The following is a 15,244-nucleotide window of genomic DNA, read 5'->3' as shown; positions in this document are numbered from 1 at the left end:
CATATTCTATTATTGGCAAAGATGTAAAAGTTAAGAAAGTGAAAGCACAAGGCAGCATTGTAACAACTGTTTTTTTGCTGTCATAAATCATGTAGCTGTAAGTCGTTCCAAGCAAGAAGAGAATAGACTGAACAAATCAATGACATTCCCCTCCTTAGTGATAGCCGAGTTGGCTGGGAGAGGTCAGGACCCGAGACTTTGGATTGGCCTGCCAGCAATAGCGGTCACGGTGGTGGGGGTTCACTGACTGTAACCTTGGCCTTTTTACATAATAAATGGATCTGATTTCCCCTCCCCTTTTACAGCCTGTATTACGGTAAGAAAGCTCAGAGCTCAACAGATCATTACTTTGTCAAAACAGTTATCAAACTACACTGGCACGGGCCTTGGTGGCAGGAGTGTGTCCAAAAGGGCCAAAAAGCAGTCACGGGAGATGAAGCAAAGAACAAGAAATCTCAAGTTTTGGACAATTGACCGTTTAATAGTTATTATTCTAACAGCACTTCACTTAAGCTAACAGGGTACAAGATAGCTTTTCTTTTGGGTCCAGAGCAAGAGGTGTTTCGGTTATATAATTACATAATTAACTAAATCAACATTCTTGCATTGCTGACAGTACATCTCTGTAATAATTGAGCTGAATTGGTCAATTAATCTGAGGCAAAGTCATAAAAGTGGAAAGATGTGGGCTGTCCAGGATGTCAGGTCCAGCTGGCGGCAAGTCAAGCGTACTCAGGAGAACAGACAGTAACTCAGTGACACACGTCAGAGAAGTAAGACGCAACATAATAAAGTTAAATATTTTTATCCCCCTAAGTAGTGGAAAATATCTATGGGGGAGGAGGATAAAGCAGATATTTGTGAAAAAGACTGGATCTGAGCAACTTTATCAACTATGAACCATAGCAGGCTAGTTAGAAAATTGTGAAAGAAGCTTCGAAACATCCCTGTGACTCATTAGGATGTTAAAAATACGTTTTTTGTAAAAGCAGACCAAAAAAAAGAATTCTGTGTATCTCATTATATATCATTTCTATTGATCATAAGCGAGAAGGCTAATTGTTAAGTGCGACACATGCTAATAAACGTATCCTTGTTAAGAAATTTGGAATTAAAGAAGAACTAAGTAACTCGTTTACCTTAATAAATCCTTGTCATAGTCCCTCTGGGGGCAATACAAGTGTTAATGGGGGGATTGGGGGAGTCTATCATCTCCCCCTGGTGTCTCTGGCCAGAAAACCACCCATGCAACTTCCCTGCCTCTGGGTCATAGGTGTAATACACACTAATGGAATCACGAAGAAGAAGCTAACAGGTTAACGGGCAAAGCTAGCTGGGGGCTAGCACCACTTTAATAGTATTTATTTAGCCAAGATTGATTGAAAAAAAATTATCTCCATTGTGTCATTGAGTTGTGGTACAATGTACAATATCCCTCTCTCCTTTGTCTGTTCTGTTAGCGTAGTATTTACTCGCACTGACAATTAATGAGTAAAAAAAACGCAATATGCTACGACACCTGCAGTGGCGCTTATAGCCTCAAGGGGCATGAGTTACTTAGTACTGCTTTAAATAAAATGCAATAAATAATATGTTATGAAAGTTAGGAATGAACTGAACCGCAATCCTTCTTTTACTGTTTGTAAAGGGGGGGAAAAACAGTGCCTTTAATGTGTAAAGGATTTTTCACCAAAAGAAACAATTTGTGTATACTTTTAATATCAGACTACAACATGATATCACAGAAATACTTATATAAATAGGTCTAATCCACTGTCTATGGGTCTATGGGTCTATTACAATGAAGCAAAAACTACCAGAATTTTCCCTTTTCTCTGTCAGAACAAATCACTGTCAAAGGCATGAGTTTTTGTACAATGTCAGATTTCAGATTTTCAGGAGAAAAAAAAAAAATCACCGACTCTGAAATAAAGATGTCAAAAATGGAAGAGACAATACAAAGCGTGTAAAAAGAGACGTGGGAGGAAGTAAAAACAGGTCATTCAAGGTGACGAGGTGGACTGATTTTTAAAAATGGCAGCGGGCCACTCTCTTCCTCCCCATGATAATGTTCTGGCTCGGCTTACTACACTGAGGCCTGGCTCGCTCACGTTCAACAAAGCCCGTGTGTACTCCCCTCCTACACATTATACGCTCATTCTTCCTTTCGCTACGCACAATTCGTACAGAAATAGAAAAGTGACATCAGCGCGGCCCGTTGTAAATCAATAATTGTTGCTGCCAGCCGGACGCCCACGCACTGACACAGAGAAGGCGCGCTTCAGTTCCTCTCGCCGGGTTATGCGGGTTTCGTATCAGAGTCCAAACCACTCGGTGACCCCTCCTCTGCGCGGGTCAAGTCGCTGCCTCTGCTTCTCGTCCTCCATGAACTTCTCCTGCATCTCCTCCACAGAGCCCTCCGCTGATTTGTTGTCCTTTTCGGGGAACAGGTCTGGGAAGCTGAATGTCTGGTTCTGCGCCTATGGTTGCAACGACAGGAAAGGAGGAAAATAACAATTAGCAAGTTAGCTTTTAAGAAGATGAACGCCTATGCTTTTTCAAAATCTACGCTAATTTTTGGCGAGACTTCATATTCAGTTTACCCTGAATTTGAAATGTTTTTGCGTGTGTAATAAATAGAAAAACAAATAACAGGTTGCCTCCATTTTTTCCAAAGTTATACAGACCCCGTCTTCCGCTTTGGTGTTGGGTTTCTCCCTCCCACACTTAAATCTCTCTCCATTTTTTTTTTTTTTCCTGGTCGTGATTTATTCAGAGGGAGAGGATAGTATACATTATTTATTCCATACCAACCCATCTCTGGCAGAGGCTAATGCATCAGTGGTTCGGGGCAGTCTGTGTCAGCCATAAAGTACAGTACACTAAACGACATGGTGCTTGTGTTCCCTGTAACAGCCCCACAGCCCTCTCATCGCACACACACAAATGAAGGGGTCAGTGGGTACAGTTCACATCATTAGTCTTTACCTCAGAGGGACTCTTCCGCAGGCCCCCAGCAACAGGAATGTGCATGTACCATTCCAAACCAAGGGCCATGTATTCATATATTTTAATAATCCAAAAAAATTTACATTAGTAGTTCCTATTTTGCACATGTTTAGGTCAAATCTGATACTACAAAACTTACGGAGGAAATCATTCTCATAATAATAATAATAATAATAATAACAATACTCAAACGTATTTACAACTGTGTGTTATTGACACAAAATGGTGGCACTGTTAGTAACTTGACAGAAAGCAGTTAAGAATTCTAATATTAACTTATTTGGGGTGCCTCAAGGGTCATATTAGGGTCAGTGATTTTATACAACGTATCAACCCACATCAATGTTTTTTTACGGATCGACTTGGCTGTTTATTACATATTGCAAAGCTATTTCTTTTACCTGTTTTCTTCTTTCTTGGTCAAAATTCCATCTGTAGGAGTTTCCGTTTGGGAATCGATTAAGTAATTCTGATTTTGATCAAATCAAAGTTGATTTATTAGAAATACCCAAAGGTTATCGTCAACTATGTTTTTTATAGATTTGAATAATTTTATTTGAGGTAAGACTTTTGCATCTCTCTAATTTTTTGACAAGATCACTATGAACTAGAAGAACAAGAAGGGGCAATCGCATCACAGCGTGGTTTATTATGTAGGAATATTGGGCTGCACTTTAATTAACGGCAGAGGAATAAAATCGTGTTAGTGTAGTAACTAGGGATAATGCATTTTGCTTTCTTAATAATATGATGTTTCCAGGTAATTTACAGTTTAGGGTTAACGCCAGACTAAAATCACAAGTGATATTTAGTCTGGGGACCACCAATTCATTTTCTCGTAAGAGAGGTGTGGTTTACGATCGTCCATAGCAGTTTATTGGGCGCTACGAATGTCTATCATGCGTCTGCACGAAGCCACAGCCAATCGTATCATCGTATCCGATGACGTATGACGTACCCGCTGTAAACTTTCGAGCTAAACTATTTAGAACACGGCCTAAAGCTTGATCGAAAAATAGCGGCGTCTGCTGCTGACATGTTTGATCCGTAAATAAACTTTTTTTTTTATCCGTATATAAACTACAAGCTTCCGTATATCGAATAGCTCATCATCGTCTTGCCGTCCCTCCTCGTTCTGTGATTGGTTCCCAAATCCATGAGAAAATTTCGGCCATGGTCCCCAGGCTGCTGTGCAGTTCGAAATGATTCGAGCGCACACAGCAACATGGCGTTAGCCAGGTTAGTTTAGGGTTAGGATTAGACGTTTGTACAACATTGTTGTAAAGTGAGTAAAGCAAATGCTACCAAAATATGGAAGTACATTAGTGTAAAACAGCAAAAGTTATTCATAAAATTCATGTATGTTTTTGGTAGATGTACTTAGAAGGAATGGTTAAGTGGAGAAATAAAGGTTATGCAAATTGAAAATTGAGAGTATACAAATAAAAATGTGTTTCAAATTTGTCCTACTCATCACACATACTTTATGACATAAAAAGGACACACGTTTTCAACAGTTTGGAGTAAATGGCAGAAAAAAAAACCTACAGTAGATTTAAAGTCTAAACTTTCAAAACAAGTCAGATCTAAAGAATGACTTTTAGTGGTAGACTAAAAAAAGAGAAAGGTTACTTAGAAATGAGGAACATGGTTTTTTTGCACCATGCAATCACTTTCAAAGCAAACCTTGACTGGAAAACAGTTCTCAAAATAACCAGGTTTGTGACTGACTTACAGATCTGAACATGTGTTTTAGCTTTACAGGTTTAAAACTTGCCAACAATACAATAGGTTTACAAAATATGCATGCTATTACATAAGAGTGGGACATTAGGTATTGCATAATTAAACATTTTACATAATGGGTGACAGAGCCTGACCCTATCACCTGACCTACTTCCATTTACATCACTGCTGTCAATCAACTTTACAGTTTCAAAATGTGGACCAATGAGCACGCTCTGGTGTATATGACTATGTCTCCAAACGTCAAATACCAGAATAAAAATGCATGAAATTATGACATTGACAGCTTCCACAAAGACACAACCAACCATGTGCACCAACAAAATGCTACATATTCATTCTTTGAGTCAATTTACCACTTTAGCAAGCCTGGGAATTGAACTCACAATCTCTTTGTGATATCTGTATTGTCCACTTTTGAATGGTGAGGAGCTCTACAGTGCACCTGTGCAAATGGTCATCGAGGAATGGCGCATATAAAGCCAAAGCTTATTCCATGCAGGGGAGTCATCTGTGGGGCATTCAGAAGACTAGCTTCTACTGCTGCACTAATGTAGACCACAGCGCTAGATCACTCAGAGAGGCTGAGCCAAACACAATTAAATCCAACTTGAACCAACACTGTCGCATGACAATTTCCCGTTAGACAGTGCAGCGCTGGACACCTTGTGTATACACACGCCAGAGATTAATAATGGCCTCCGCGAGAGTGATTCACAAAAACAACAAAGACTTGAGATTGAAGTCAACAAAGCGCTAAGTCTTGTTAAACAAGTCTTTTTGTTGGCAGCACTGTGTGTGTGTATGAGCCCAGTGTCTGCTGGACACATTTCCGCAGTCAGAGAAAGTGCGGCTTAAATGCATTCATACTTTTGGTGGAATACACATATATCAGACTATAGAGCAACAGCGAGGCCCCAGTCCCCCCCGTCTGCACCAGCTACGAGCCATTAACATCTTTCCTGTGTCTACCACTCCATACGGCTACGTGTTGTAGTGACTGTTGAGTGATTTAGGGAGAGGGGCCAAGCCTCCACACTTACTATTATGGTTTGCTTCAGACGAGGAAGGGGGGGGGGGGGGTTCTCGTCCAGTGATTGTACATTTGGTTCTGATCACACTCAAACACTGTTGTTGTGTCGTGCTCAATTCTGTCACCCAAATGTGGCTTGTTTCAACAAAAAGAGCATACAGCGTACAAATCTACCTAAATCTCTGGCCGACGGATTTATGCTAGTTGGAATATTGTACCGAGGGTCCACTCGTCATGATGTTGCCGTTGTAAATTTCTCAGTAAAGAAAATGAACAGCACTGGTGAGACCACCTTGCTGCCAATTTTCTGCCATTATAAAATGTAAACTTGTATTAATTGGCACCACAAATCTCTATACAAGAAAAAGTTGTCTACATGTAGTGTGTCTTCATAAAAGCTCCGGAGTATTTCCATCACAGAAACTTGAAAGATTCAGAACAAGGAAGTATTTTTTTTTTAGGATTAGGATCCATTTTCAACAGTAACATGCAGATACAAGTGATACGCCAGACATCAATCCGGCCGGCAGCCCCACAGGGAAAACTGGAAAGAGGGGAGTGAAAAGAGAGACGATGGAGCAAGATCAGGAAAGACACACAAAAGGATCTCTGTATTCTATCTGATTGACCTTTGCTTGGGATATGTAACCAACTGAGCATGCAGTCACTGCGCAAAAACAGCATCTGGAAAAAACTTGGGAGAGCATTTGTGTAATCATTTCCTCTGAAGAAAGTGGGAAAAACAACCTTTAAAGAATGCAGATATGAATGTCCAGCAATCTTGGAATGCTTGTGAAATTAATCCAGGAATATAGTGGTGCAGAGAACCTTTTTATTATTAATTTAAGTATGAAATATGAAAGCCACCGTTGTCCTGCTGAATGTGTTAAAATATCTTTGATGAAAGGTGCTGCTACGTGGGGCTTTTCCAACCTGGAGCTTAATAGAACATTATGGCTCAGTCAAAAGCCCGGGACATTACCCAACAGACTGCAGATAGAGGCACATCTACCTTTTAGACCACTCCAAACGCCACAGATTACAACATGATTATTTTTTACGATTTGAGCCAGTCGAGCTACAAACAATCTGTGTTGTCATCTGTCATTTTAAGCAGTGATATGACGGCAGCGCAATAAGGCAACAGAAAATTCACCTTTTGAAAGATCAACTTTAAAGCAGTACTCTGGCCAGAAAACCACAATTGCAACTTCGCTTCCTCCGGTCAGAGTCACCAACACACACTAATGGAATCACGAAGAAGAAGCTAACAGGCTAACGGGCAAAGCTAACTGCGGACTAGCACTTAAACAGTATTTACAGCCAAGTTTGAGTGAAAAAAATGATCTCCATTGTGTAATTGGATGAACAATATCCCTCTCTCCCTTTGTCTTCTCTGTCAGCGTAGTACTTACTCTCACGGACAATTAATGAGTAAAAAAACACAACATGCTACAACACCTGCAGTGGCGCTTATGGCCTCTAGGGGCACGAGTTACTTAATACTGCTTTAAGATATATAAATGCCCTAAATAATACATAAATGAGAGCTGAATGGATTTACAAGACCTCAAGCAAATAAAAATAACTTTGCATTTCAAACACCAGTACCTTTCACCCCTTGTGTGAACATTTCTATCTGCCCTAAGGCCCAGTAGAACTTAAATAACTATGTATTGATAACTTGATTCAAAATAAAGAAATTAAGTTGCGCCAGTGTGTGACGCAGAGTGCAAAGTTGTCGCTTCAATGCTTAGCAAAGACAACGTTTCAGCATGGAGCACGAAGACCACCAAATCGCAGTTTCTGCTATGGGAAAATGTATGATCGAGTGAGAAACGCAACATGAAATCATGACTAGGCTTTGATTATTTAGAGACAAAGGATCAAGCATGAGTTTTAACTTGATTTATGACCGCACAAAGGATCATTTTCATATACACATTGTGGCTCCAGTCTCCCATTTCTTTCACGTGCAAAACCATGTCAAAAGGTGAGCGGTACTAAAAAGGTCACAGGAATAGAAGGGTTCCTATAGTATGCAGCCCGTGATTAGTGTAGGTCGGGGTAGGCAAGTTTGCTTGGTGGAGAATCGATTTTCTTCACTGTCAATAGACCGAGTGCTAGATCCTCCGATTGTAGGCTGAAGTAATGCATCACTTTCTACAAATGCCAGGGATGTTCCTGGTTAAATAAAGGTCAAATAAAATGAGTGTAAATCACAGATGGCCTAAATGGGTGGTCTGCTTATTTTAAAGAAATTGGCTTTCACATTTCTCGATTACTTTAACAGGCATTTTATCTCTGATTGTGTAATAGCAGTTCTCAAAAATCATCTTGAGGGCCAGAGGTTCTATGATGGAGGGCCGGTTTTGACCCACGGGCCTGACGTTGCTTAACCCTAGTGTAAATGAACGGGACAGACCACGGAGGTGAAGTTACAGGACTAGGAGGCTGTGGTCCATAGTTTTCAGTATGGGACAGTCCAACCCACTAAAACTAGTTGATTATAAGTTTGTTAGGTCCCATTTCAACAATTTAATATAAACGTTGTGAACGCCACATAGAAACATATTAAATTATACTTTTTTATGAGCCTGGCTAGTGCATGTCAGCATTTCATGTGTTCTTTCCAAAATAGCCTACACAAGCTCCACATTCACTTGAACAGGTGCAAGCACTTTGGTGATCTGTTTTCTCTGCTCACACACACATACTCACGCACCAAGGTGTCTTGGGTTGCATTTTTCTTTTTGGTTCATTTGAGTTCACATTGTCTAATTACAAAGGAACCGTGATTTGTAAACTGGAGTCAGATGGACTGACAAGTAGTTTGTTTATTAGATTTTAACTTTTCTTTTCACCCCACAATCCACACATGATAACCAATTTTAGGAGTTACTGAAGGTGTCACTAGCAGCACTTTACTGGGAAGCATAATGTACAATAATATTGAGGGGGGGTCTCCAAACTTCAGGTAAACACTTAATGCCATTAATGCATTGGCATTATGGGTAATTTGCTAGATTGGTATCAGTTTTTAGAAGAAGCTTGACAGGAAAAAATAAATGTACAACAGAAACTGAAAAGAAACTGAAAGTAAACCCGAGTGATGCATCACCTTTTCCTTTTACAAACATCACGTTAGCAGCGGATAGCAGGCATTTCATGTGAGAAGTGCTGCCTATTTGTACACAGGCCCGCCCATTTTCCCCATACCAAGGAGATACTTCCAGGCCCGTGCTGAGTGCGCTCAGTCTTCGGTTTGCCCAGAAAAAGTGATGCTTCATAGCGCAGCTGGTGACGCGCACATCGTGCATCACTCCTTTGAGAGGAATGCTCTCCGTGTTTGTGCTTGTTTAAGGTGACCGGTAGATCGGGGACATGTACTGAGACTATCAGCTTTATATTGCTATGACTGAAGAACTTGGCTCATTTCTATGGTTAGACATGATATATTAGTTGCCTTGCAATTAAATTCTTTCACACCTCTCACTTTCCCCTGATACCCTTGCAGCAAATGCAAGCACTCCTCATCTGTTCATTTGCAAAATACCGAAGTTTCACCAGCTCTTCTTGACATGGCCGTACAGCAGCCACCGATAAGTTGCGTATACTAGTCGCAAAAAGTTATAGTAATGCGTATGGCCTTGAGTTTACAATAAATCCACTTGACTCAGAGAAAGCTCAAGTGATAACAAACACATAGTATTTGCTTTGCCACTCAGTCCGGAATGGTGGGAGGGCATGTTTAGAATAAAAATTACGTCATTTTATACCCTCTAATAAAAGACGGAAGGGCCGTGTGTGGTGTATGTTACCAAGAACCAACTGACTAGCATGTGATGAAGTACACACAAACGACCACTGAAATCCTTTCTAAAACAGCGGGTGCTTTAGCAGACAGGGTTATCTTCTCTTTGAAGACACAACTGAATATCGGTGCAGCACAGGGCTCAATCGAGAGGGCCAATGGTCTGTGGAGAACTCGTGGCAGACTCAAGATTTCAACTGGATCAACACGGATCACTGGTTGGAGAAGTTCTGGGGGTCTGCTCCAAACATGGCCTCAGAGAACATACCATGGTTAAGACTGGAAAAGCCATGGGGGTCAATCATTGTTTCAAAGAGTCTACATAATAATGGTGAATTTCTTGAATTTAGTGTGTCTTTTCTACCAGTGGTTCTTCTACTTTAGTTAATGATGCAAAAACATTACAGACAGATCAACATTTTCCAGAAAAGACTAAAGAGAAACAGATAGATGTAGCCAAACGATTGTAAACAGCTCATGCTGTGCGCTTGGGTGGGCCACACATCCACTCTCACTTTATCTCATTGACACACAATACTCCATGCAGACCCACTGGTACCATCCATTCCAGGAACAAGCCGCTGAGACGGAGACAGAGATAAAGGAGGCAGAGGGTGAAGGGTTTTTGCAGTCTCTGGCTCTAAGAGGTCAGGGAGGTGAGAGACATTTTACTGACATTCATATTCACAAAAACACTCAGCTTTAGGCATAGAGCAGTGGAGAGAAGTTATTTTCTGTGTAAAGCACAGATTTGACAGTGAGTAGAGACCACTAACCAACAGCATCCTGCTGTGGGTTTGTTCAGGGTCACGACCCAGGCCCTCCCTCCAATTACAATGACATCTTCTCCAAAGCCAAGAAAAAGCCACACTAAGTTTGGCTACAAGCAATCTATGTTTTTGCGATTGCTATGCAATTCATATAAATGGTTCTCATGACAGAAAATAGTTTATTGTATGTGATTTTTTTGTTGTTATAAAGAACTATTAGAAATGAAGTATTTTTTTCTACTTCTTGCTTATAAATTGGCTGTAAATAATTTAATAAACATTTCTATGTCTAACTGGTGATGAATATAACACATTTCTTAGCACTTACAGTTATAGTCCATGACAATAAAGCCATCAGACAAACTGAAAGTGCTAAGGCCGGTGGGTGTTGTCAGACACCAATAAAAGTACAGTATCCATTGCGGGGAGCACCATGTGAAACCCTAGTGTGGAAATTTATCTGCCCGGAGACAAACAGAGGAGAGTGGTCTCTTCATGTTCAGGCATGTCTGCCGTCACCCCTCAGTGGACACAGTAAACCCTGGCAACAGAGAGCCATAGTGCAGGTCACAGCATCTAAATACACATGAACCAGCCACAAAGAGGGCCACTCGACTGATCTCAAAGACAGAGCTAAGAATTACACTCAAACTGTGATGATTGCGATGTTTACAAAGAAAAAGTCCCAATTCACACGGTGAATCAAGTCACAGCATGGTCAGCTCCCCTATATAAGACAAATATTGGCAAACTCACTGTTAACTCGTAGTCATGTGTCATTACTTTAAGACTGAAAGAAAGGGTGATAAGCCAGTGATTACAGTAAAATGAAATGTCTAGATTAATACCAAACAATTAAAAAGAATTCCTCACCAATGTGAATGCAAAATCCAGAAAACGCATAAAGGACCCATGTTATGAACCCCTTGGATTGACATCCTCATCAAGATAATTGGCATTGCGACTTCAGAGCTATGTCTTAACAGACGTCTGCAATCTAAATTATGTTGACAGGTTTATTCCTTATGTCAAATGTTTTCCAGCAAAGGCTACCCTACCAAAAACACCATTACAGTTTTTTTGTTTGTTTTCGTGTAAGTGTCGAGCGAGGCGTCCTCACGCGCATTACCTTACGGTGGTTCACACCTAAATGTCACATCTTGACCGGTCACTCTCATTACACACATCCACACAAATAAACAGCTGTTCCCCATCATTATCCCCTCCATCTATGTCAGTGGCACCCCCGCCCCCACAATGTACCCCATTTCTCTCTTACAACACACGTAAACAACTCCACATATACACACCCCTCCCCCTTCATTTCCACCATCCACCTTCCACCCCCCAGCTCCAAACCCCACTATCTAGGCTACAAACACGCCTGCGCTTGGGACTCCTGGACAAAACGCTTACCCTATGTGAACATTTTACATAAACATACATCGCGTCATTCCCCAGGCGCACCCTCCTTGGCTGCAAGGAAATCTGGGACCAGCTGGTGGAGAAAATAAAAATGAAGACGCATACCAAAACAGGAAATGCATCAGCATGGACCTATCAGAAGGCTTTATCAGGCCAGCGGCAGCCCCACAGAGAACCTGGGTGGCGCCGTGTGCTGATTGGCTGATCAAAGTGGCAGCTGTGTCATTACAGGTCAAGAGGTCAGGGGTAATCAAGAAAGAAAGGTTATGAGGCCGTGCCCATTTCTGTGTGTGTGAGCAAGTGGATGGAGCGGTTTGGGGGGGTCTGGTGTTTTCACTGCTATCTAAATAAGGGCGACATGGAGGAAACATGGAAGGAAATTAGAAGGAAACAGATTCTGTTCAGAGAGATAAACATGAAAAAGCCACAAATCAAGATTTCGTAGAGAACAAGGATCTCACAGTTTCCCTTTTAAATTAATAAAACAAACAAAATGCATTCATGAGATCAATATAGATGTGGCTTCATCGTCGTCTCCTGAGTAATGTGGGAAAGGTAAAAAGTTTACCAGTAGGGAAGACATTAAAAAAAGGTTTGCGTGTGAAATTCCAAACAGAACGGTTAAGACCAGCTCCGTTCTCTATAATTCATGTTTGCTCTCCACTGAGCTCTTATGAAACCTACACACGTTTACTTAGAAGATTTACTTAGAAGATTTTTCAAATCAGGAGACAGATAGGGTGATGGAGGTCTTTCAGCTAAACTTGATTGCCAGGAAAAGATTCTCCTTTTATTGGGCTCTCCGCCGGAATACATGTACACATGAATACATGACCACTTATCTCGAAAACTAAGGAGACCAACAGGGATTTTACTCGTCCAAAGTACTCAACAGATGATATTAGCAATTTTAATTACTCATACATATTACTGAAGGTGACAGTATGTTGAAATGACAAAAACAAAAAAATCTTGATATTTAAGCGGCTGATTCTTTATAAAATTAACCATGACAGTGATGGGAGGAGTGCGGTGAGGAAAAGGGCAAATGTTAAAAATGTTAATTGGTGTGATAAGCAAAGGGTGAGGCAAAACAGAGAGGGGAAGGAAGCTGAGCAGCAGACAGACAGAAAGACTAGACTCTGTTTGCATGACAGTTCAAAAAAGGAAAAGGGGCGTAAAAAGTTCATCTAAATAGAATGTCACTCCCACTCCCAAGATCTAAAGTCTGTTCTATCGAAGCCGAATGCCGTAGGAACCTCAGTTTGTTACTTTGCATTCGGAGAAATGACCCATTATCAGGAGAAGGTGTGTGGGGGATCCATTCTGGACTCCCACCAGTGAGTCACAAGCCTGTGGGGTCTCCTGACAACACGGAGTCAAACACGCAGCGGGGACAGGAGGGGACAGGAGCTGGACGGCAAAATGTTGCCATCTAGTGTCAGAGGAGCACACTTGGCTTTGCTTTCTGGAAGAGTCCTCCACAGCTGTTTCCCTCTTTTTCCAGTGCTGTCACAAGCCCCTGGTGTTTGCAAGTCTTGTGTGCGTCTCTTTCACGCCCTCACATCCAGTTAGGAGATCCCCATGTACTCAGCCAGTAAAACAGAAACATGGGAAATGAGCAAATTTACTTTGAGCTATCAGTTGTACAGCAGCTGGTCCATCCCTATCTTTTGCTTACTTTGTGGCTGTTTTTGTTTTTTAGATTTGGGGCTCTCGGTGTTCTAACTGATGCACCTAGATCACTGGAGCACTATGAGCAAGGGCCCAACACATACTGAGAAGAAATAAACCAAACCTGCAAGATGAATATCAACATTTAAACACATGGGGCACTTAGTGTTTTCCTGAACTTCTTAGGAGAACTAATTGCCCCACAAATTAAAACCATCACAGTTTTGATGGTATGAAAACACAGAGTTTAGTTTGACTCTTGGAGGAGTAACATCGTGACCACTCTAATCACCGCTCTAGTGACAGTATTATTGTAACTGTAAACAAAAGTGTCTGGTTCAACAGCTTGGATTGTGACATCACCCTGGACCATCTGTGTGCCTGCTTTCCCTCCTGCGCCAAGCGTTTTACACAGTCACCTTACGCACACAGCTCTCACTGAAGAAAGTAATCTTTCTCTGCAGATAAACGTCACTTGGCATGGGGAGATGGTGTGCACCTCACCAGCCACACCCCACACACAGATGTTACCAGAATTTGAAGGTACTTGCAGTTAAAAGGAATTGCTGATGCACTCTTTGCTTTTGTCTATGGATGATAGTATTTGCTGTATAAACTGTCAGATAACAGTGATGCAATGGTACAAGGTACCTGGATGTGCCTAGTGCGTAAAAGGCTCTAGGGATGATGATTTAGAGCCATTTTTCACTGTTTATTAAATAAACAGTGAACTACTCACTATTACTATCATTATGATATTATGAATAGGATTATAATACAAAAATATTCAATACATTTCACTGTTTTAGAGGTATTTCCTCCATTGTAGCTTCAATAAACACTGCGGGACAATTTAAGGCACATCAATTCTGTCTGTACCATACAGGTACAGGTGCATGTCTACTGTATAATCCAATCCAATGCGCTCTCAGTGCTCTTGAGAACATGCGCTTTTGTGAAAAAAATCATAGCAACACATTTGTATTTGCTGTGAATAAAGCGAAAGCATGTGCATGCTCTTTTGAGGTGCGGCTGCTGCGCTTTAGGAAGAGCTCAAGCTCAAAGGCCATGGTCAGAGCTAAATGTGAGCACACCTGCATTTGAAGTTTTATAACGGCTGGATTTTCAATCCATCAAAATGTCAAATGGCCTTTAGAATTTTCTGACAAAGCTAAAAAAAAGAAAAGGAAAAAAAGAAGATAAATCACAGACAAATCTCAGATAAAGTAAGTTCTGCTCTCAACATCAATATGAAAAATGCCATGCAGCCTAGTGGTTGAAGTTGCTGCACATATGGCAGAAAACTGCTCTGTCCTTATTGTGGGTTCAAGTCTCGGAATGGAGGTTAGTAAATAATAATGCATGGTTAAAAAGGATGGAAGAACTGTAGTTTGCAACAGGAACAGCATTACACAGTATAGCAGGATGGATCATTGAGAAATGCTGAGAGCAGTCCAATCTCCCATTCATATATTCAGAACAGCACCCTGTGGGAGCTTTCAGCATGCACTCGGAGCACTCAGCCTATGAAGTGCCGCAGCTGGCACCAACCAGCACAGCTCTGCACACCAACTGCTACTCCACAGAGAAAATAACTCCTCCTCAGACCAAACCTTACCACAGCCTTTTCATTTACATGCCAGGCAAAGAGTACCTTATCGTAAATGTTTGACTGACAATAATGAGGCTGCACAATGACTATAATTTCAAAGTGCGTTCTCTTTTGTGAAAGCACCACAGTAGATTTGCAGAGGTTTTAGAAGTAAGTGATGG

At 41.2% G+C, this 15,244-nt stretch overlaps 1 protein-coding gene across 1 annotated transcript in view; it reads right to left on the bottom strand.

Moving 5' to 3' along the window:
- Positions 1 to 1,836: 1,836 nt before the first annotated feature.
- mrpl23 (mitochondrial ribosomal protein L23) overlaps positions 1,837 to 15,244 on the bottom strand; it is a 29,247-nt gene continuing 15,839 nt past the window's right edge. Inside the window, exon 5 of the mRNA XM_079568143.1 lies at positions 1,837 to 2,480. Within this exon, the coding sequence (XP_079424269.1) occupies positions 2,316 to 2,480 (165 nt within the window). The 3' untranslated portion in view covers positions 1,837 to 2,315. The remainder of the gene's footprint in view (positions 2,481 to 15,244) is intronic.

The sequence above is a fragment of the Gobius niger genome (genome assembly GCF_951799975.1).
Source record: "Gobius niger genome assembly, chromosome: 12".
In the NCBI taxonomy this organism is placed as follows: domain Eukaryota; kingdom Metazoa; phylum Chordata; class Actinopteri; order Gobiiformes; family Gobiidae; genus Gobius; species Gobius niger.
Note: the sequence above shows the minus strand (reverse complement) of the source record. Positions and strands in the feature narration are given on the sequence as shown.